The 20,805-nt window shown below is 40.4% G+C and overlaps 1 protein-coding gene across 4 annotated transcripts in view; it reads left to right on the top strand.

Annotated features, from left to right (window-relative positions):
* Nucleotides 1–20,805, top strand: part of Chd6 (chromodomain helicase DNA binding protein 6) — a 140,874-nt gene that overhangs the window by 34,295 nt on the left and 85,774 nt on the right. For 2 of the 4 annotated variants that reach the window (XM_048349357.1, XM_048349354.1), the window contains exons 2-3: nt 6,943–6,998; nt 11,779–12,293. In XM_048349357.1, the coding sequence (XP_048205314.1) occupies nt 6,966–6,998; nt 11,779–12,293 (548 nt within the window). In that variant the 5' untranslated portion in view covers nt 6,943–6,965. The other 2 variants (XM_048349355.1, XM_048349356.1) reach the window with 2 other exon arrangements.

Here is a 20,805-nt window from a genome sequence, read left to right as displayed (position 1 = left end):
AAAAAAGTGGCAGAAAGAAATGAAGCTCAATGTTAGTTCTTGCCTAGCATGCCCAAGTTCCTGGGTTTAATTTGCAGCACCCCAGGAAAACAAAACAAGAGACACAGTATTTGCTAAAGATGTGTCTATACTTTAGGAAAATGAATGTGTATCTGTGCAAACTCCAGGGTTTAAACTCAGAGACTGGAGCTCTCAGCTATTTGGCTCATAAATGTAGCACCCTTATCACTTGAGCCATACCACCAGTCTGGCTATTTTGCTAATTGGTTCGAGTTAGAATCTTGGGGACTTTTCTACCCAGTTCCTCTGGCCTTGATCCTCAGATCTCTGCCTCCTGAGTAGCTAAGATTATAGGTGTGAGCCACCAGCATCCAGTCAGAAAATATATTCTGGTAGCAGTAATAGTAATGCTTTCAGGCAAAAGATGGTACCTATGTAAGTAAACAAATGTGGGGATAAGCCAAAGTGGACTGAGGAAGAACCAAGGAACTCAGGAATTACAAAGGAATTAAGTGAAAGAGAAAGAATCAAGAAAGATTTGATTATAGGCTGGGTGGCAGGTCATTAGACATTAACCAACCACTGAAGAATAGAGAAGCCTTTATTCGTTTTGAAGAATGGTGGGGTTTTTGTTTTGGTGGTACCTGACTGGAAGTAGGTATAAGTGGGTTGGGTGCCTCCACTGAGTGGTCAGCAGAGAGGATTGGATTGGAAATGTGCAGCAGTCATTGTGTAGAGATGGAGTAGAAAGTTTGGGGAGCTCTTGTTGTACTGGGAGCATTGCACCCTGGGAGACAGTGACATGTACAGGTTAGACTTTATAACAAGGGGGTCCTAGGCAGAAACTGAGCTTGGAAGCCCGCAATCCAAGAGCAATAGTAGAGAATAACCTTTTAATAAATGCTGCAAGAAGTCAGAACAGAGAAGTCATCGCTATAAACAGCTTTTAGGGAAGTATATGAGAGGAAGCAGATTTCAGGTATATGGAGGTTTTGTGTGTTGTTTTGAACCAACGATTTTGAACCAAATCTATTTCTTTGATAAGAGGAGGAGCTATAGAAGATAATTGTGATTACTTGGTGATTATTGTAGGAAGGGAAATGATAAAAATGCTTATTGAGCATCTGCTAGCTAACATTCATGTGAGTGTATGTGTGTGTGCGTGTGTATTAAGGGGCACAGGTAACAAATTCATAACTTACAGGCAGAAGGTCTGCAATGTAACAAGAATCAGAAATAAATGAAATCAGGGTTAAAGAATGAGTGAGTGAAGTGTGGTGGAGGTGGTGTTTCCAGAGAAGGCATCCGGGATTAGATGACAGTCAAGAGGAGTCCTGAACAAAAGAATAGCAGAGGGACTGAGAATTGGGAGAGGTGGATCCCAAGGTATGGTTGTCCTTGGGAGCAAAGCCATCTTACCCTGGGGGAGGGAGGTAAGAAGACCTTAAGGACAAACATGACTAATGGCTCCCTATAGTTCATGTTCACCATCACACAGACACCATAAATAGTTATCCCTTTAATTCATCCCTGCTCCTTTGAGGCAGATGTCGTTACCATTTGGTAAGTGAAGAAGCAACATCTGGAAGAGAGGAAGCATCATCTAGAGAGATATAGTAATTAAATTTAAAACATGTTGAGTCATGTTGGAACCTGGATTCAGGCTCTCTACTTTTTGGTATTTCAAACCCTGGCTATTAAACTACCTTCTTTAGACTCTTCAAGCCTAGTGAAGGATGGCCAATAAGGCAGGGCGGGAAGAAGCTGAGTGCTTTCTCCCGTTCAACACTCTTTGTAGTCAGGAGAGGCAGAGCCTTGGAAACGATGACTGTACAGGGGTTTTGAGGAAGCTCACTCCCTATTACCAATGGATAATTCACCCCAAAACTTCTTATAAACAATGGAATTCTCTTACTTGTGCTTGCTGTTGAAATAGTTCTTAAGAACCTGCTTCAAAGTTGAGGGTGGTCATTGTAGAAACTTTGAGATGCATCTGCTTTCTTCCCATGCTCCTAAGAGCTTGATACCAACTTTTTTTTTGCGGGAGATATGGGTTAATAGCAAAGATCTCCATGGTTACTGTGGTCAGTTGTGACTTATAAAGGACTGTGAATAGTGGTCTGCTGTGTGTGCATTTGTCTCCGTGAAAACACACACATTCCCTTAATGAACTCAACCCTTGTAGTAAGCAGGGGTTGTTAAGATGTAGTGGATCGAAATGATTTCCATAAATGAGTGATTGAATAACATGAACCTGATGTTTTTATATTTTTAAGTATTCATTTCATAATGCCGCCTTGGCAATGGCACAGGCACTGTTAGGTAGAACTTTTGAACTAGAGAGAGTAATTAAATTAAAACATTTTTCTAAATATTCCTATTGGAACTTGGCATCCGTTTTTTCTTGCAGCATTGTTAGGTAGGTGAGCGTAGGAAGGAAAGGGAACTTTTATGCTGTTTGCTTGCTCTGTTATTTGCAGCATATGTTTTAGGGAAGGTAATTAAATGCTGAACATACACAGGTATTGAAATGCAGTGAGGGGAGCCAGAGTCCTAGTTTTCATGTGATTCAGAAGTTATACACATGGTTTTCTTCCTCTCCCTCCCTGTCGACAAATTTCCTGGTTTACTCACACAGGGGAGTTCAGAATTGTGTATATTATCTTTTTAATTAAGTGTTGAGGCCAAGAAAATTACTGTTTGATTTGTTCTTTATTGAGTCAGGAAAATCTAATCACAACTTCTGAATGATGGCAACGCAGCAACAGAGACCATAAACACCCCTTCCTGTGTGTGCAGATGTACAAGTGCTGTATTGGGCCTATTTATTCATTTATTCCTAGCATTTAAAACCTTGCTTGAGAAGCAGATTAGAGTCTTTTGTGCTTTTTTTAAAAAAAATGTGTGCCATCGAGCAGACTTAAAAAGCAGAGGTAATTTAAGAGAGAATGTTTGTAAATTGTGGCGTGCCATTCAGCGAGTACAAGTCAGTGCTTGTTTACTGAGTACCCATCGATGCTGGTGACCTTTGTTGTGTTGTAGGGTGGCAGCATGCTGGTGTACGGTGGTCCATAAGAGCACTAGAATAATTCAACAGTAGGAATTTGAGGCTAGCCGAGCATTGCTTTCAGTGAAACAGCCGTTATTTTTACAGTACCATCACTTACACTCTTGTGGGTTTAAAAAAAATTTAAATTATTATAAAATTGATGTTTCAATAACATACATCAGGTAAAGAGTACATTTCTTTTTGGACAATGTCACTTCCTTCCCTCGCTCTTTCCCAGTTTTTCCCTCCCATCCCCACGTTGTATAGTTTTTCAGCTGAGTGTCTAGTGAGTACCACTGCTGCATGTGTTCACCCTCTGTCCCTCCATTTCTGTTGTCTGTGGGTTTTGTACTCACAGTCTCTGTCAGAGGACAGAATGTGATGAGATGGAAGGAAGAGATGAGGTCTAGTATCCCTAACTCCCCTTTCATTCAGGCCATGGTAGCCCCACCTCTCCCATCATCTTTGTAGCCCGGCTCTCCTGCCTTTGCTGACCTTTTGGGTGGGTGATGATACTCCTATAAGCAGTGGCCTTCTCCTAGCTCTCCTACATTATCTCTGAGCTTCCTCAGAGGTCAGGAAAATTGCTTCGTAGTGAATTTCCTTGGGATATATTCCTTAACCTGGAACTGGCATACAAAAAAAAAAAATTGGAACAGTCAGGCACTATTGCTATTAGCTTACACCTGTTATCCTGGCTATTCAGGAGACTGAGATCTGAGGATGACAGTTGCAAGCCATCCTGGACTGTAAAGTCCGTGAGACTCTTATCTCTAATTAACCACCAAAAAAGCTGGAAGTAGAGCTGTGCCTCAAGTGGCAGAGCTCTAGCCTTCAGCAAAAACAAAACAAAACAAAACTCAGCGGCAGTGCCCAGGCCACAGGACGGGAACAAAAAAAAGGAAAGAAAAGTTGGAACAGTTTATAGATCTAGTAACACCTTGCTTGGTGATGTTCAGAAAGCATTTAAATAGGACCTGTTTTCCCACGTTCCTGACTGTGTTTGGGTTGTGTTTATTAGTAGATTGTGGTTCTGAATAGAAACTGTTTCTTGATGTCTCTGCTGCTTGGTGTTTGTACTAGTTCTGTATATATTGGAAAAGCATGTTTATTGGCATTGGAATTTTTTTTGAATTTTGTTGAAATAATTTCATTTTGTTGGACAGAATTTTGAGTACATTTTCTTACTGATAATACTCCTTTTTATCATCTAGAGTTCTTTACCAAACTTGTTTCTTCATCTCAGAATTTGTAGAATTTGTGATGGTTGGGAATGTCGGTTCTGAGTTCATAATTTGATATTGAGAGATGGAGATAAATTTGTGCTAACATAATTTTCCTAGGACTTACTCCACTGTATCCTAACTTAGGAATTTTTAAAAGCTTTATATGCCATGATTCAGAGCATTTACTGTATACCTGAAATTGATGTCTTTTGGGGGTTAATAATTATATCGCCCGCTTCTAACCCATGTGGTGATTTTCTCTACGTCTCTCTGCCCTCCCTGCTTTCCCAGCCTGTTAGCTCCTTGGCTAAGGAAAAAGCATTTCTTTTTGCAAACAGGTAGTATCTTGGTGGATGGTCTCTGTATTACCCTCCATGGCATTTTATGATCCTTTTAATCAAATATGCCTGTAATTATTGGAGAAAAAAAACCTAAAAACCTAGATTGACAACACATTAAAATGATAAGCTACAGTTGTGGCTCTAGGAATGATTTTGTATGTGTTGTATGTATGCCAGTCTTGGGGCTTGAACTCAGGGCAGAGGCACTGCCCCTGAGCTTCTTTTGCTTAAGGCTTATATTCTACCACTTGAGCCACAATACCACTTCTGGCATTTTCTGAGGAGTTTGTTGGAGACAAGAGTCTCTTGGACTTTCCTGCCCTGGCTGGCTTAGAACTGCGATCTCCTGAGTAGCTAGGATCACAGACATGAACCACTGGCACCTGGCAGTTTTTATTTTTACAGTGCTGGGGATTGAACCCTGTCCCTTGCTCATTTCCAGGCAATCACTCGGTGTTGATCACACACCCTACTTAATTTGCTTTGTTTCTGTTGGTTTTGGTATCAAACATACCACTTACAATACTGGGGCCTTCTCACTTTTAATCCTTTTCATACCTAAAAACACTTTTTTGTAAATTAATAAATTATGTTTATATATATATAAATATATGTGGGATGGAGTAATGTTAGTACTGATGAATATAATATGGAATAATTAAATATATTATGAATAATTACTTAAGAATATAATACAGGGCTGGGGATATAGCCTAGTGGCAAGAGTGCCTGCCTCGGATACACGAGGCCCTAGGTTCGATTCCCCAGCACCACATATACAGAAAACGGCCAGAAGCGGCGCTGTGGCTCAAGTGGCAGAGTGCTAGCCTTGAGCGGGAAGAAGCCAGGGACAGTGCTCAGGCCCTGAGTCCAAGGCCCAGGACTGGCAAAAAAAAAAAAAAAAAAAAGAATATAATACAGAATCATTAAGTCAAACCAAGTACCACCTCAAATACTTATTTCACCGCAGTTTTAAGTCTCAGTGCCTGTGCGTCACTTTCATTTAGATATAAATAATTACGAAACTTAAGCATAGTTCTGTGCCTTTGGTATAATTTTCCAACCACTAGAGTTCCTGTGTAGGAAGGTCCAGGAAATCAAGTAAATAGTCATTATTAGGAGATGTTAAGTCTAGCCTCGAGCCAGAGGTGAGGAAATCTATGACCCCTTTGTTGTGTGTTTGTCTTGTGTGATGGATCTGAAGTAGCACTTGTGTTAATAATGCATAGTCCCAAATTCTTGGTTTCTTGTCTAGAGTTCTAGAATGCTCTGCTGTATCTATAAAGACAATTGCTGGGCTCTATAGGGTTCATAAGTTATTTGGAGGAAAAGCTCACTGTCACAAAGACCATTACTGTTTGAGTAGGAATGGGAATCATAGGAAGAGACAAAGTGAAGGAAAGGGTGATGTCATAAAAAAAAAAAGAGAGAGAGAAATGGGGCTGGGAGTATGGCCTAGTGGCAACAGTGCTTGCCTCCTCCTACACATGAAGCTCTCAGTTCGATTCCCCAGCACCATGTGTATGGAAAACTGCCAGAGGGGGCGCTGTGGCTCAAGTGGCAGAGTGCTAACCTTGAGCAAGAAGAGGCCAGGGACAGTGCTCAGGCCCTGAGTCCAAGGCCCAGGACTGGCCAAAAAAAAAAGAGAGAGAGAAATGTACTTATCTGACTTATGAAATGGTAACCCCTCTCTACTATACTTCACTAATAATAAGATTCTACTTTTAAATGTGCCCATTATCTGACTTATGAAATGGTAACCCCTCTCTATAACACTTCACTTACTAACAATAAGATTCTATTTTTAAAAATTCATATGAGGCTGAGGGCAGCGGCTCATACCGGGAATCTCAGCAACCCAGGAGATGGAGATTGGAAGGATCATGGTTTGAGGCCAACTGTGTAAAAAATTGGTCATCTCAATCAATAAGTCAGGTTGCAGTAATGTGTGCTGGTGGTTGGCCTGGCTACATCAAGGCAGTAGGTAGGAGAATTGCAAACTGAGGCCAGCCCTAGGCAAAAAATCACAAGACCGTACCTAAAAAATAACTAAAGCATAAAGGGGCTGGAGATACGGCTTTAAGTGGTAGAGCACCTGCCGGGCAAGCACTGGACTCTCCTATACTGTTTACTTCATCCTATCAGGAACAATAAATTCGGGTCTTGATAGGATTAGATTGACCCTTAGAGTCCATGCCCTAAGAACATAAATGTCCTCTTGACACAATGCTCTGTTTATGTTTTCCTCCTGTGACATGATTGTTCTGAAAATAATCCATACTTCCGTTTTGGGTTTTATTGTCATCTTTGCCTTTGTGTTTTACAGAAATAAATATCTTCCTTCAATAGATGAAGATGAAAATACAGAAGAAAGAGAAGCAGGTAGGTGGTGATTCTCTTTATGTCAGGTGAGCACATCTGGATCAGAAGAGGATGCTGGGAGTGTGTACTTTTTAACTTCTAGTGTCCTGTTACCTGATTCCCAGCCAGCCCAGAATGACTAGATAGATTTTTCTTTCTGTCATCTCATTTCCACATGGAGTAATGTACTATAAGCTGTAAATCAGAATATTATTAAGCATGAGCTATGTGGAAGAGAAATGTTTCCTGTCTTGAAATAGCTCTTCAGGTTTTCCTGGGAGATATGACCAATTCTTTCTCATTTATGTATTAATTTGAACATTTACTTAACAAAAAAGTCTTCTAGCATTTATAAAATTATCTTACTATTATCTTTAGTTGTACAAAGGAGTTGCCACTCAACAAAGCAGTTGATGAATACACTGTGTCTTGATCAGTGTCACCCATTTTATGATTCTCCCCACTCCTCCCAACCCCACCTCTTCCCTCTTAATTTTGTAGGATATGCATTGAGTTCTAACTCCCTCCCCCCACTTCCTCTCCATTTGTCTACTCACCTCCCCTTGGTCCAACCCCCACCTATTGAGTACCTATTTCCTGGTATTTATAATGTTGGACTGTGAATTAGTGTTTCTAAGAAATGACACTGAGTTCTTCCCTGAATCTACCATATTTGTATTAATACACTTACGTTCACTTGGATACCACCTCAAAGTGTTTACTTAAATAATTATAAATTCATTCTAGGTTCCATGTATAAGAGAAAAAAATGCATCATTTGTCTCTCTGGGCCTGACTTCACTTGGCATGATTTTTTTTTCCAGGTCCTTACATTTCTTTGCAAATGATGCAGTATCATTCTTTCTAATGCACAAGTGAAATTCCATTGCGTATATATACCACATTTTCTTGATCCATACATCCATTGAGGGGTATCTGGCTGGTTCTATACCTGGGCTGTGGTGACTAGTGCTGCAATGAGTATGTTCAAGCGGCCTTACGGTATCCTAGTTTGTTATCTTTTGGTATGAAATTCTTATAATAATCCACAAGGAGTTCTTCCTAGAGGGAACAGTGAATGAATTGAAAGGATGCACACATCTGCCTTTTGGCATTTTGGTCAGTCTCCTGAAGGGGAGGGCAATTAATACTCTGTCCCCTATGGCTCACCTATGATCTCTTTGCTTAGTTGTTACTTCCTGTGCCTCAGGTAGATTGTTTGAAAGGCTGGTGGATGTGATTGTCTTGTAGACAATTCCTGAAGGAGTGATTCTCCTTTACAGAATTGGATGTCAGTATGATGATTGAGTCATCTGAATCCCCGCCTCTCTCTCAGACCTTGTGCTGAGCAGTTGGGTGGAACCAGCCACTCTTTTCAGTCTGTTCCTAGTGAGCCCTAGTTAGGTACAAGGGGGAATGCAGATGCAACCACTAATCTGTAGCCTGTCCCTGTGTGAATCCATTGACTTGGGGAAGTAATTCTTACCTGCTGCCAGTTCCTATCAGGAAAAGCAGTTATTGATGTGATACCATCTACATACTAGGTTTCTTTCTGACTTGGCATTATATTGGTCTGTTGGTAGGTAAGCACTATTAAAAAAACAAAAACTTCATCAATCATAGCACAGTCATCTAGAGGAATGACTGCTGATATAAAAACACACATTACTGAAGATAGCCTCAAACCCTCAAAACTGTTATTTATGATACATAGGTAGGGTTATAGTTCTTACAACAGGTCATTTTAATTTTATACACTCCTGTTTAAATTATACTTTTGTTATCTTTAAGTAGCTGTGCAAAAGAGTTACCATTCAACAAATAAGTTTATACACAATGCATCTTGACCAATAATCAACCCTTTCATTATTTTCCCCCAGTTTTTAAACATTCTTTAAGCTTTAAGCATAACTCTTATCAGTTTTATTTAAGCATAAATCTCTGTATCAATTATCCTTTCGTGATTTTATTGTTTCATATTAAGACGTTTGGTGTTAGCCATATAATGAGTACAGTACTCTTAGATGGGTTTTCACTTTAGATCTCACAGTAATGATACTGAGCAGAGTAGAATTTTTATTTAAAAGTTAATAGTAGCTGTGGAGGAGGGTCAGTTTAAATAAGTAGAGCCACTTCCAGGAAGAGTTGCTCTCTCTCAGTAATACTGGTATTAGGTCATACAGATGACTGAACTGCAGGAAAATAGAAAGTTACACTGGCACTAAAGCAACTGGTAGGCTCGGGATTGAGCATGTACCATCTAGTTTGGGGTCTGACCCCAGCAAGGCACTTCTCTCATTGTATATTAACTTGGGCTTCCATTTCTGTATAACCAGATTGAAACTCCCACTCGACCACTTATGCAAGCTCAGCCTCAGTTTTCCCTTAAATGAAGTCTTACATTGTAAGTAGTTTGTAAAGTACTTAGTATTTACTGTGTCAGTGGCAAGGAAATCTTTAGTATAACAATAAAAGTAATCATCAAGCTTTCTTTTTCTCTTATCATGATTCTAAAATGCTAGAAGTAACAGTAAATAAAACATATAGTCTTTAAAAATTCTCATTTCTGTTCATTCATTTTCCTCTTCAATGGAAAAAATGATATGTAAATATATTCTGATCTTGAAAATGCCTCATTTCCCTGTTCAAAATCCTCTCAAGGTAAATTAAACTGAGAAATAGCTTCTGTTCTTCTAGTTGATAGTTTTTCAGACCAGGAGATTACTTAAAGCTGGTTGTAAGTATATTTTCCTGCTGTTAGATTTGGAGCAGTATGGTTCAGTAATCTGTTTATTGTTTCTGGTCAAGTGTTGTATACAGACCTGTGAGCACCAGCCTTAAGCGAAAAAGTAAAGAACAGTGCCCATATCTTCAGTTCAAGTCCCCATACCAACATGAAAAAAAAAAAAAGCAAAAATATAAGAAAATAAGAGAAAAAGTATGAAATTACCTGTACCAGCTATACCCCCCAAAATTACAAATAAAAAAATCCAACTGACAAAACAGCAACAAAGATAAACTTACATAAGGCAAAATGAGCATTTTCAGTTTTTCTCTCTCTCCCTGTGTGTATGTGTGTGTGTCTGTATGTCTGTGTATGTTTGCCTCTGGGACTCTAGAGAACATGAGTATCATGTCACTAACTGCTGGGTTTCTTCTTGCCTTGTATTTCACAACATATACTATCTTAGCCATTTCTTGTATTTTGATTTTAAATCAAATACTTCGCACCTTTCTTTGTCTAAGCCATCCTAAGTACTCAATTGGTAATGAGGTAGTCAGACTGAATTAATTTCCTCCCTCTCCTTTTCTTCCTTTCCTCTCTTTTCTAAAGTAGTCAGTCTTGCCAGAACAACTGATTCTCTCTGGATTTAGGCTAGTTTATGATGCTGGATCTTACTTAGATTTTATAAATCTTGCTTCTTCTTCTTCTTTTTTTTTTTTGTTTTTGTTTTATCTTTTCTTCCCTACCACCTTCTCGGTGATTTATTTGAAAGCATCCAGCTGGGGAGGGGCACTGGAGAAACAAGGGAAAGTCTCCATCCCTGTCAGGATATGCCCAGAAGTACAAACACACACTAGAGGGAAAGCATAACATGTGGGCAAGTATCTGTGCCTTTATCACATGCCAGCCCTGGTATTAGAGGAGCGGGCTTTTCACAAATGGAGCTGCTTCTAAGCCATCATCTGGAGATAATTGTGCCATCTTCCTGGAAAAACCTGCTGATCCCTCCTGGGCTCTCCCTAAGTCATTTCTTTGTTTCAGACCAGGGAGAGTACACTATTCCTTGGAGTAAAAGTACCCGCTATTTTTTTATTGCTAGTCTTATCCACCTTGCTTATGAAACGGCAAGTTAAACGGCAACCTAAAAGTATGCTTTTATTTAATGGTGCCTAAAGACAGGCTTTGAAATTTTCCTTTCAAAGGACTGCCTTCAGCACCTGTGATGTTTCCTTTCTAATGGCATCAATTGCTATAAAGGGTACTTTTTTGCTCGTCCTGGGGCTTGAACTCAGGGCCTGGGTGCTGTCCCTGAGCCTCTCTGTGCTCAAGGATCTACCATTTGAGCCACAGTGCCACTTCTGGCTTTTTCAGAGGAGTTTGTTGGAGATGAGTGTTGTGGACTTTCCTGCCCAGGCTGGCTTTGAACCCCAATCCTCAGATCTTAGCCTCCTGAGTAGGATTACAGGCATGAGTCACCAGTGCCTGGCTTGCTTTTTCATTTTTTGCAAGAGGCCAAAGATTTTGCAAGACGCCACTTAGTCCGGTGACTTAGATGATCATATACAACAATACCTTATTAGTTGCTATCCAAAGCAAAACTGATCCTGATTTTTTACTTTTTTTGCTTCAAATCATCTCAGATGAATGCCATTACTTCTTAAGGCCATCTGTTTTGATACTACATTCTTATCAGCCCAGTGAGACCACCTTAATTCATAACTGGATTTGAATAGTAGCTTTTGTGTATTAGTAAGGTACATGCCTTCTGGATCAGTCTATGTATGCTTATCTGTTCCTGTTAGTGATATCTAAAGGTATTTTGTGGAAAACTTGTACGGTTTCCTGTTTTAGACTTAAGTGATATTTCAGATTTCTTAAAATAATATAGAAATGCTCTAGGCTTTTCATGATATATCTCCATGAGGCCATATGTGTCCTGTTGCCGCTGTATCCCCGAGGCTTAGCACAGTAGGAACTAAGTAAATTTGTTGAATATATCTATGCATTTCACCTTTGTAGCACTCTTTATATGAAGCATGCCATGGGAAGGTAATGTGCTTTTTCTTTATTTTACAGCTGTCAAATTTAAAAGTTTTCAATCACTCCCCAATGTCTGATGCCTCTGTCAATTTTGATGACAAATCCCCATCACCATTTGACTGCAGCACTGACCAGGAAGAGAAAATTGAAGATCTTGCCAGTCACTGTCTGTCCCAGAAAGACCTGTACACTGCTGAAGAGGATACCCTTTTCTCTAGGAAAATGACATCCCACAATGGGATGGAAGACAGTGGGGGCAGGGGCACTGGGGTAAAGAAGAAACGGAAGAAAAAGGAGCCAGGAGAGCAAGAGGGTACAGCCAAGGGGAGCAAGGACAGGGAGCCCAAGCCAAAGAGGAAACGAGAGCCTAAAGAGCCAAAGGAACCCAGGAAGGCCAAGGAACCGAAGAAGGCCAAGGAGCCCAAGGAGCTGAAGCAGAAAGACGGAAGTAAGAAGGCACGGAAGCCTCGGGAGGCCTCCGGTACCAAGGAGGCCAAAGAAAAGAGGAGCTGCTCAGACTCGGCAACCAGGACAAAGTCTAAGAAGGCCAGGTGCGTACCTTCCTCCCTCCCCACACCCTTGCTTCTGCGTCTGCGGAATCATTTGTCTTTGGCATTAACCCAGATGCCTGGGCATAACTGTACTGCACTCCTGTGGTCCCAGGCTTCATACTTCACTTAGGTAGCATGGGATGGTGAGGGCAGGATATTCACTTGGTACTAATAGGAGGTGTTGTCTCTGGAGGGTGCTATTTGCTAATTTCATTCCTGGAGTTATGGGACTTAAAAAAACATTATCTAAGTGTTTAAGATACTCCCAGGAATTGCTCTCCCTTTTCAGACCCCATCCATCCCTTTTGGTGTGTACTTAGTATTTAGCATTCCTTCTCTGGTCCCTGGCATCCTGTTTCCTGTGTAGACGTGCCCCTTCTATGCCATGTTGATGTGTTTCTGTCTATAATAGCTTTCAGCCAAAAAGTATGACTGCCTTTCATACCTCCTGATGAGAAAGCTAGCCTTCAGGGGTATTGGTCTTGCAATATTCTGCTCTTTGGTTTGGATTAAGAAGAACTAAAATGTTAATGTGCATGAGGCAGGAGGGAGGGAACATCCTAGGCCTGACACCAGGGTGCAGGGATTTTTGGAATGATGGCAGCATAGGGTCAGAGGTTGCAGTCACAGAGAAGAGTGTTGCAGTGACCTGGGAGAGCTGCAGATGTGCTGTTTCAGATGCAAGATGACTGACTTGCATTTCCAGCCTCCGAACCTCAAGTGCTTGGATCTAATTCTCTAGTTCATTGTCTTGACACAGTGCTTGTTTGGCCTTTTCACAACTGCTCAAGAACTATTGAGGCAATCAGGCCAGAGGAGACCATAGCAGAATTGTAGGATCAAAGACCTGGGAGCAGAGTCCCTGTGGTGGGTGTTGTGGGAAAACTCGTGAGGATAGCAGATGTACTCCTTACACGGCAGATTCGGTATTTCCCATCTGCATGCAAACATTGTACTTTAAACATTTTGAGCAATATAAAACAAACCATATATAAGCCTTATCCCAGTGCAATTTAAGTCCCTGAAGTCTGAGCATTGTAGAGGCAAGATATTTGTGTCTCTGTCATGCTAGACCAAGAGCCCTCATGCAGACTGAGACATTGACATGAATGCTAAGACACCTACCACACCCGTGTTGGGTCAGACTCAAAGGAGGTAAGTTTTAGAGAAATAGCTTTTTTAAGGGCGATGAGCTGTGACTTGAACTTTACTAGATGGCCCATTTCTCTTTTAGGACAGTTTGGAGCCAGATGGATGATTTCCTAATTAAAGTAGAAATGCTGCCTCATGATATTCACTCCCTTCTGCTGATCTTTTATGTACTGAAGAGGCTGAGGGGTTGGGAGGGATGCTAGGATGTAATTTGCAAAGAATGGCTGTAAAATATATTAGAGAGCTAGGTAAAATCAGGATTCTGACTAGTGAAAAACTTGGAGAGCAGGTTCCACCTGCTACCTAACTACTCAGGAGGCTGAGATCTGTGCATTACATTTCAAAGCCAACCCAGACAGAAATGTCTGTGACTCTTCTCTCCAATTAATCAACTAAAAGGCAGATTGTAGGTTTGGCTCAAGTGGTATTACACCAAATGTGAGCAAAAAATCTTAAGTGAGAGAGTAAGGCTCTGAGTTCAGCCCTCATTACCAGGATATGTGTGCACACACAGGCATACACATACGTCAACTTACTTTTGTTTCTCAGCTAACCTAGGGAAGACACTCTGTGATCTCCAGTATGTGAATGGTAGGGCATAGTAACTGGTTTCTGCCAACAATTTTCACTGCCATATTACTTTAGAAAATAATCCAAAGTAGTTCTTTTGTGTAAAACCATGTTTAAAGAAGTAGTATTCCTGGACTGGTGGTTATTTATGTGGTTTTGTAGAACACTGTAAGGAAATTGGATAGTGTGTGTGAGAGTAGAGGTAGTCAGAGGAGATTGTACAGATCTGGTTTGGATGTGGGAGGCAATAGAAAGCAGGGGCATCTGAGCTCTTCTAGCCACTGGTCTCTGATGTTTACCATTTTACTGACTTCTCCTTATAGGGATTCACTTTTAGACTGTGTGGCATATGAAACAATATACGGACATGGTTGTACTTTCCATTTAGGGAGAATGCGAACTGTTTTCACAAAACAAGATTGTCACGTGTATAATCAAAATCAAGATTCTGACTAATGAAAAACTTAAAGGCTTTGTCATGTATAGTGTTAATTTGATGACTTTGATTTTGATCTGATTAGGCTAAATAATATGAATGAGTTATGGAAGTGCTTGTACTTTTGAGGGTTCTAACTTAGAAGACAGCAGAACCCCTGAAGCTTAGATATCCAGGAGTGGGGCTGGGGATATGGCCTAGTGGCAAGAGTGCTTGCCTCTTATACATGAGGCCCTGGGTTCAATTCCCCAGCACCACATATACAGAAAATGGCCAGAAGTGGCGCTGTGGCTCAAGTGGCAGAGTGCTAGCCTTGAGCAAAAAGAAACCAGGGACAGTTCTCAGGCCCTGAGTCCAGGCCCCAGGACTGGCCAAAAAAAAAAGAAATCCAGGAGTGCTCCCCTGAGAGGAACCTGGCAGATACATATGAATGGACTGCTCTTTAGGAACATGGACCAGTTACACCAGATTTTCTCTTTGTTTTTAGGCTCTATGACATTGACCTATAATTGCAGAATTTGTGTAGCCTAGAGATGGTTTTGGACTGTTTCTTTTTCCTTTGCATTTTTGTAGTGTTGTTTTGTTCCCTTTAATTAATAATCCCACTGATCAGAGTTTTAGGTATGAAATTAATTTTCAAAAGTTAGTAATTAAGTCTAGTTTTCTTATGTTCTTTGATTTTTTTCATACATTGGTACATTCTTTGTTTTGAGCATTGACGGATTTAGTTCCTGGGTAATTCTTAATGATCATAAGTGATTCACTGAATGTTTGGATAGAGCTCTGCCTCTGATCTCCAGACTTCTGTCCCCTTCCTCCCTCAATCCATCTTGCCAGAAGTCAGTGGCCAGTTTTTCTGAAGTACTGTGTTACCTTATGTACATTGGCAGTCAGTAGTAGTAGCGGTGGTGGTAAGTCGCATCCCTTTGTCCTGTCTCTTAACTAATAAATCAGTTGGGAGGTTATCAACAGAATCCAGTTATAAAATGGATTAAAGAACTCCCGCTGGCTTATGGTCATATTCAGGCTTTTGTTACTTCTTCAGTTGACTTTATCCACCAAACTGCAGACAGGAGAGGTGAAGTATAGGTGGGCATAACATATCCTGACCTTACTTAGTGTGGAGATCTTTTCTGAAGCTGGTTTTAGGCTCATGAGATTCCATTGATGGAGTTCTTTCTGACTTTTTTTTTTCTTCCATTTTTAGACTAAAGAAGACAAACATAAAGGTTGTGTAAGTTCTGAGTAGAGACTCTGCACTGGGGACCACTAGGTATGAGTAGGGAAGAATGTAAGTGATAATGACAGAAACAACTCTCCTCTGGAGTCTTGGACTGTTTTCATTCCAGTGTTGGCAAAAACTCAAGGAGTTCTTACTCTCTTTATCTCCAGATTTCTGAGTTGGTTAGGTCCAAGCATCACAGACCTTTACCAGAGCTATAAGGAAATAGTTGCCAGATTTAGTGCTTGATGAGTAAATGACTTAAGTAAATGCATGGTCATTTACTTACCATTGTATTTTTTTGTGCTGGCAGTGTGTCTTGCCTTGTTTGTGTGTATTTTTATTGCCAGTGGATTAGTGAAGGAAGGATGGTGTCACAGCAGTATTGTCTATGAGTCCTATAGTTGACAAACTCATAAGTTAGAAAAACAGCCTTACATGTCTTCAGGAAACAGACAGAAATGTAAACCAGGAGAAAAACCTGGTATGACTGCATGCAGAATAGCTGAAAAGATTGAGATGATTGATTAGGATCCAGAGGGAGTCCCTCACAAGTGAGTATTGAGCTGTATATGGAAGGAATTATAAGATGAAAAAAGACTTAAGGCAGAAAGACTAAAATGTATTTACACAAATGTTTTCAAGGGACTCCAGCTTTAGTGTAATAGACCAAGCATTTTTTTTTTTTTTTTTTTTTTTTTTTTTTTTTTTTGCTAGTCCTGGGCCTTGGACTCAGGGCCTGAGCACCATCCCTGGCTTCTTCCCGCTCAAAGCCAGCACTCTGCCACCTGAGCCACAGCGCCCCTTCTGGCCGTTTTCCGTATATGTGGTGCTGGGGAATCGAACCAAGAGCTTCATGTGTAGGATGCAAGCACTCTTGCCACTAGGCCATATTCCCAGCCCAAGCATATTTTATTTTATTTTATTTTCCTTTTATATTTTCTCAGAAGAACACAAGTGGTGAATTCCTCAAAGGTGTAAGAGATGTCACTGCATTTTTGAATGAGAAGGGCGAGTGAGTGTTCTCTGTCATATTGGTTGACATGCTGAGCAGCTAGTTTCAGCTTATAGCATAGGCCAGGAAATACTTATTTTTCAAATATAAATTATAATAAATCAAGATGTATAGTCTTATTGTCTCACAAAGCCAGGTAGAAGACAGGATAAGATAGCTTTTGGATAAACTTAGTAGTTATACTTGATTATTGTCCTACCTGTATGGTATAATTTATTTATTGGGAGTTTTTGTGATATATATATATATATATATATACATATATATACAGTAGGTGTGTTTTTAGGGTGAATATATCTTGTATTATAAAACTAAGTTTGATTTTGCTGTTAGTGAAAATAGATATTTTAGCCTCAAAAACCTTATGACTTCCATTTCTTTTTTCCTGTTCTATTAATTCTAACTGAAAGCTAGACTCAAGTGCCATTAAATGGTGATAGTACTAGGTAAGCCTTTGTATTTATTTTTGAGAACTCTGTTACAAGCAACATAACCCTAACTTGAATTAAAGTAAGTTAGAAATGGGATTAAGTGGTTTAGGAGTCAAATCAGGAGTGTTAGTTGAGAATTCCACCAAGGTTCTTTGTCCCCAACTCATCTCTGCACCTCTCTGGTAACAGCTCCAGCCTTTGCAAATGCTTGCTTCTGAAGATTTGAATCCTGGCTATCTGCAGCTATAGACTCAAAGCTGTACAACTTGTTGACCTAGGAGGAAAGCATTTATTTTCCTATGTACTCCTGTGGAAAAGTTATTGTTTTAGAAGGACTCCCTGGCTTGGCTGGCTGAATCATGTGTCTGTCCTTGGATCATGGTGATAAAAAGGAATAGGATAGCATAACCCAGTTTGAGCTGTGCTTACTCATAACAGCCTGGACTTCAGTGTTGGGTATCACAAAAAGATGCAGAACAAATGCAGTGTCCACTTGGGCAGTGGAATTGGTATATATAAAAATAAGTTATTTTAAAACATACTCATAATATGTATCTATATAAAATAAGATTCATATGGTACTGTGTGTATCGTCTTTTTTCCCTATACACTCCAGTATGCCTTTGCTTGAAAAAAAAAAAAAGGCCATAGTATTCTTTCACCTATTATCTAGTTTCTGTTTGTGTTCCCTATGACTAATAAGAAATCTGTAGGGAGGAACTGTAAGAGTGTACAAATAGTCTGCGCCTTATCAACTTGTTAGCATCCCTTGATGATTTTAGAACTGACCCATATTTTTTTTCTTACTGTTTTTCTTTGGTGATATCTAGATTTGGATTCAAAGCCTCACATTTGTGATACAGGCACTCAGCCTTGCCTTTTTTCTTTTCTTTTGCTCTGGTTATTTTTGAGATGGGATCTTACTTCCTGCTCAGGCATCTACTTGGACCATGATTTTTCTGTTTTTTGCTAACCACTATAATATGCATGCACTATCCTGCTCAACTTCCATTTAGGTGGTACCTAATAGACTTTTCTGCCCAGGTTGGCCTAAAACCACAATCCCGCCAATCTTAGCCTCTCAGGTAGCTTGATTTACATGCATGAGCTACCTCACCTACTCAGGCCTATCTTTTCTGTGGTGGTTACAGAATGATTCTTTTCCTTTGCTGCCTCCTCTCCACATATCACTTATATGCTCTACTAAGTACGAGTTCTTTCACTTCTCTCTCTTTTATTCATTGTATCTGCCTGTCATCAGTATGGAGTTCTGTAGCTTTCAGTGGTGTAATCAGTTCTCACTGTGTCAATTACTTTGGTATATAAATGGTTCCATGGGGGGGGGGGGCAAGGGGTGAATGGACAGTAAGAGCTCTTTAAGATGTCTCCAGTATCCTTTTGACATTCCACTTAGGTTTTTATGTTTTCAGGCACTTCCTTATTTATTGACATAGCAAAATGTTTCAGGCTTAGCTGCTTCCCTTCCAGAATCTACTATTTCTCTGAGGAGAAACCAAGATCTGAGTGCTAGATGTACATATTGCTCTTATGAAGCCATAAATGGAATTCATTCTTGAATGAAGTCAGAGCCCTCATGATCCAGTTATTTCCCCAGAGTCTTATGTCTGACCATTGTTGGGTAAGGGGACCACGTTTCCAACTAATGAATGAGCCTTTGGGGACACTTCAGATCCAAACTGTAATACCTTCTTTCTCCCAAAAGTAGAAGGATACAGTCCGTGCCACATCTATAAGTCCATAAGATTGGGGAGGGGGAAGGGGGAATCCCACCATGAAATGGCATCAAGCTAGCTATTCATTTGAAACACTCTGATTCATTTGAGCTTATTTTTGTCTTTAAGGGTTTGGTTTTGGTGGTAGTTTTTGTTATTATTGTTTTATTTTAATATGTAGACTTTTTAAGATATTTCACAAGTCAACTCTGTGCTCAGGGAAATGTCCCTTCTCTGGCCCTTGTGTAGGAGTCATGTCCATTGTAGGTAGTTACTGTTTCTCTCTTACCCTAGTGTGTTTGTAATGTTTTCCCCCTACACAAAATGATGCTGCTTCGCACTTTGCTTTTCCCATTTTGAACTCAGTGTCTCACACTGTCAAGGCATATGCTTTGACACTGAGCCACGCATCCAACTGTTTTTTGCACTGGCAATTTGAGTTAGGGTCTCACTTTTTGCTCGGGCCTGCAACAGTCCTATTTTATACTTCCCAGTGTAGCTGGGATGACAAGAATGTGCCACCACACCCAAGTTTTTCCATTGAAGTAGTCTTGTGAAATTTTTTTGCCCAGGCTCTCCTGGAACTTCAGGTGGCTAGGATGATTGGCACAAGCCATCCTACCAGTTTCCTGTACAGTTTTGAAAATGAGAAACCATTCTAATTATCCTCTTGAGATAAGTATTCTGTGGATTTTTAGCATCTTTTAAAACTGCTTGGTCTGAGTCCCTTGTCGTACTAATAAGAAGTACTTTCGGGCTGGGGATATGGCCTAGTGGCAAAGAGTGCTTGTCTCCTATACATGAGGCCCTGGGTTCAATTCCCCAGCACCACATTTACAGAAAACAGCCAGAAGTGGCGCTGTGGCTCAGGTGGCAGAGTGCTAGCCTTGAGCGGGAAGAAGCCAGGGATGGTGCTCAGGCCCTGAGTCCAAGGCCCAGGACTGGCCAAAAAAAAAAAAGAAGTACTTTCGCTCCCCCATTTCCCCTATTGAGGGTACAGTCCCTTGTTAAAATCTGCAATCCTCTAAAGTAGCAGGACCCCTGGCATTTCACTCCCAGAATAGTCATCACTGTGGCAAACTATTGTAGCAGCTAGACAGGCCAGTCTTCAATCTGTCATATCAGAGATGGGCTGAGTTCGTATTGGCCTGGCTGGGCTGTGGGGTGAAGTGTATTCCTGTACATTGAGCATTAACTCTCCTGAGGAGAGTTAATATTGTTGTCTCTTTCCTGGACCTCAACTTTGTCACTTCTCAAGTCTTACTAGTTCTGCTACTGCTGGGCCCTTCAAAGCATCCACACCTTTACTTGTTGTATTAGTGTAGATCTTCAGTCTTATTAACAGAACTTGCTGTTGTGGCCTTTTTCCCATGGGGAGAAGTGTAAACTGTCCTCAAATGTCCTTAATTTTCCCTCTCGGCTTGGTCACATAGTGTGACCACATGTGCGTGCTGGTCATCAGCCACACAAATGTCTTATGAACTGTGGCTGTGATGCTGTTCCATTCCCCACAAATAGAGTGGAGGTTCCCCAAGAACACACACAGACCTTGCCTAGGTTAGTTACCTTCTTCATGGAGTCCTAGCCTTGTTAGTTTTGAATCCAATCTGACTTATTCTCACTGTGACTCTCAGCTGCCTCACAATAAAATACATGAGAATATAGATACTGCCTCTGCCTCATAGCTTTGCTGTGAAGGGCTCAGAATTATGTCTGCAGGAAATATTAGCTATATTAGTGTTATTGATTATTTTTATTATTTCTTCTACCAATGTCTGTCAAAAGTCTACATATCCTTGCCCGAATAAGTTTTTTCAACTCTTTCCAACTCAAGTAGTCCTATCCATCCATAAATGTATCCAGTACTCCCCTGTTTAAAATTTTGAGGATTAGCTTGAATATCTGCTTTGTATAAGGCATAAGAAATGTAAAACCTAATTAACTATTTTCCTC

The sequence above is a fragment of the Perognathus longimembris genome, chromosome 6 (genome assembly GCF_023159225.1).
Source record: "Perognathus longimembris pacificus isolate PPM17 chromosome 6, ASM2315922v1, whole genome shotgun sequence".
In the NCBI taxonomy this organism is placed as follows: Eukaryota; Metazoa; Chordata; class Mammalia; order Rodentia; family Heteromyidae; genus Perognathus; species Perognathus longimembris.
The sequence above is the reverse complement of the archived record's forward strand: the minus strand, read 5'-3'. Positions and strand labels throughout refer to the sequence as shown.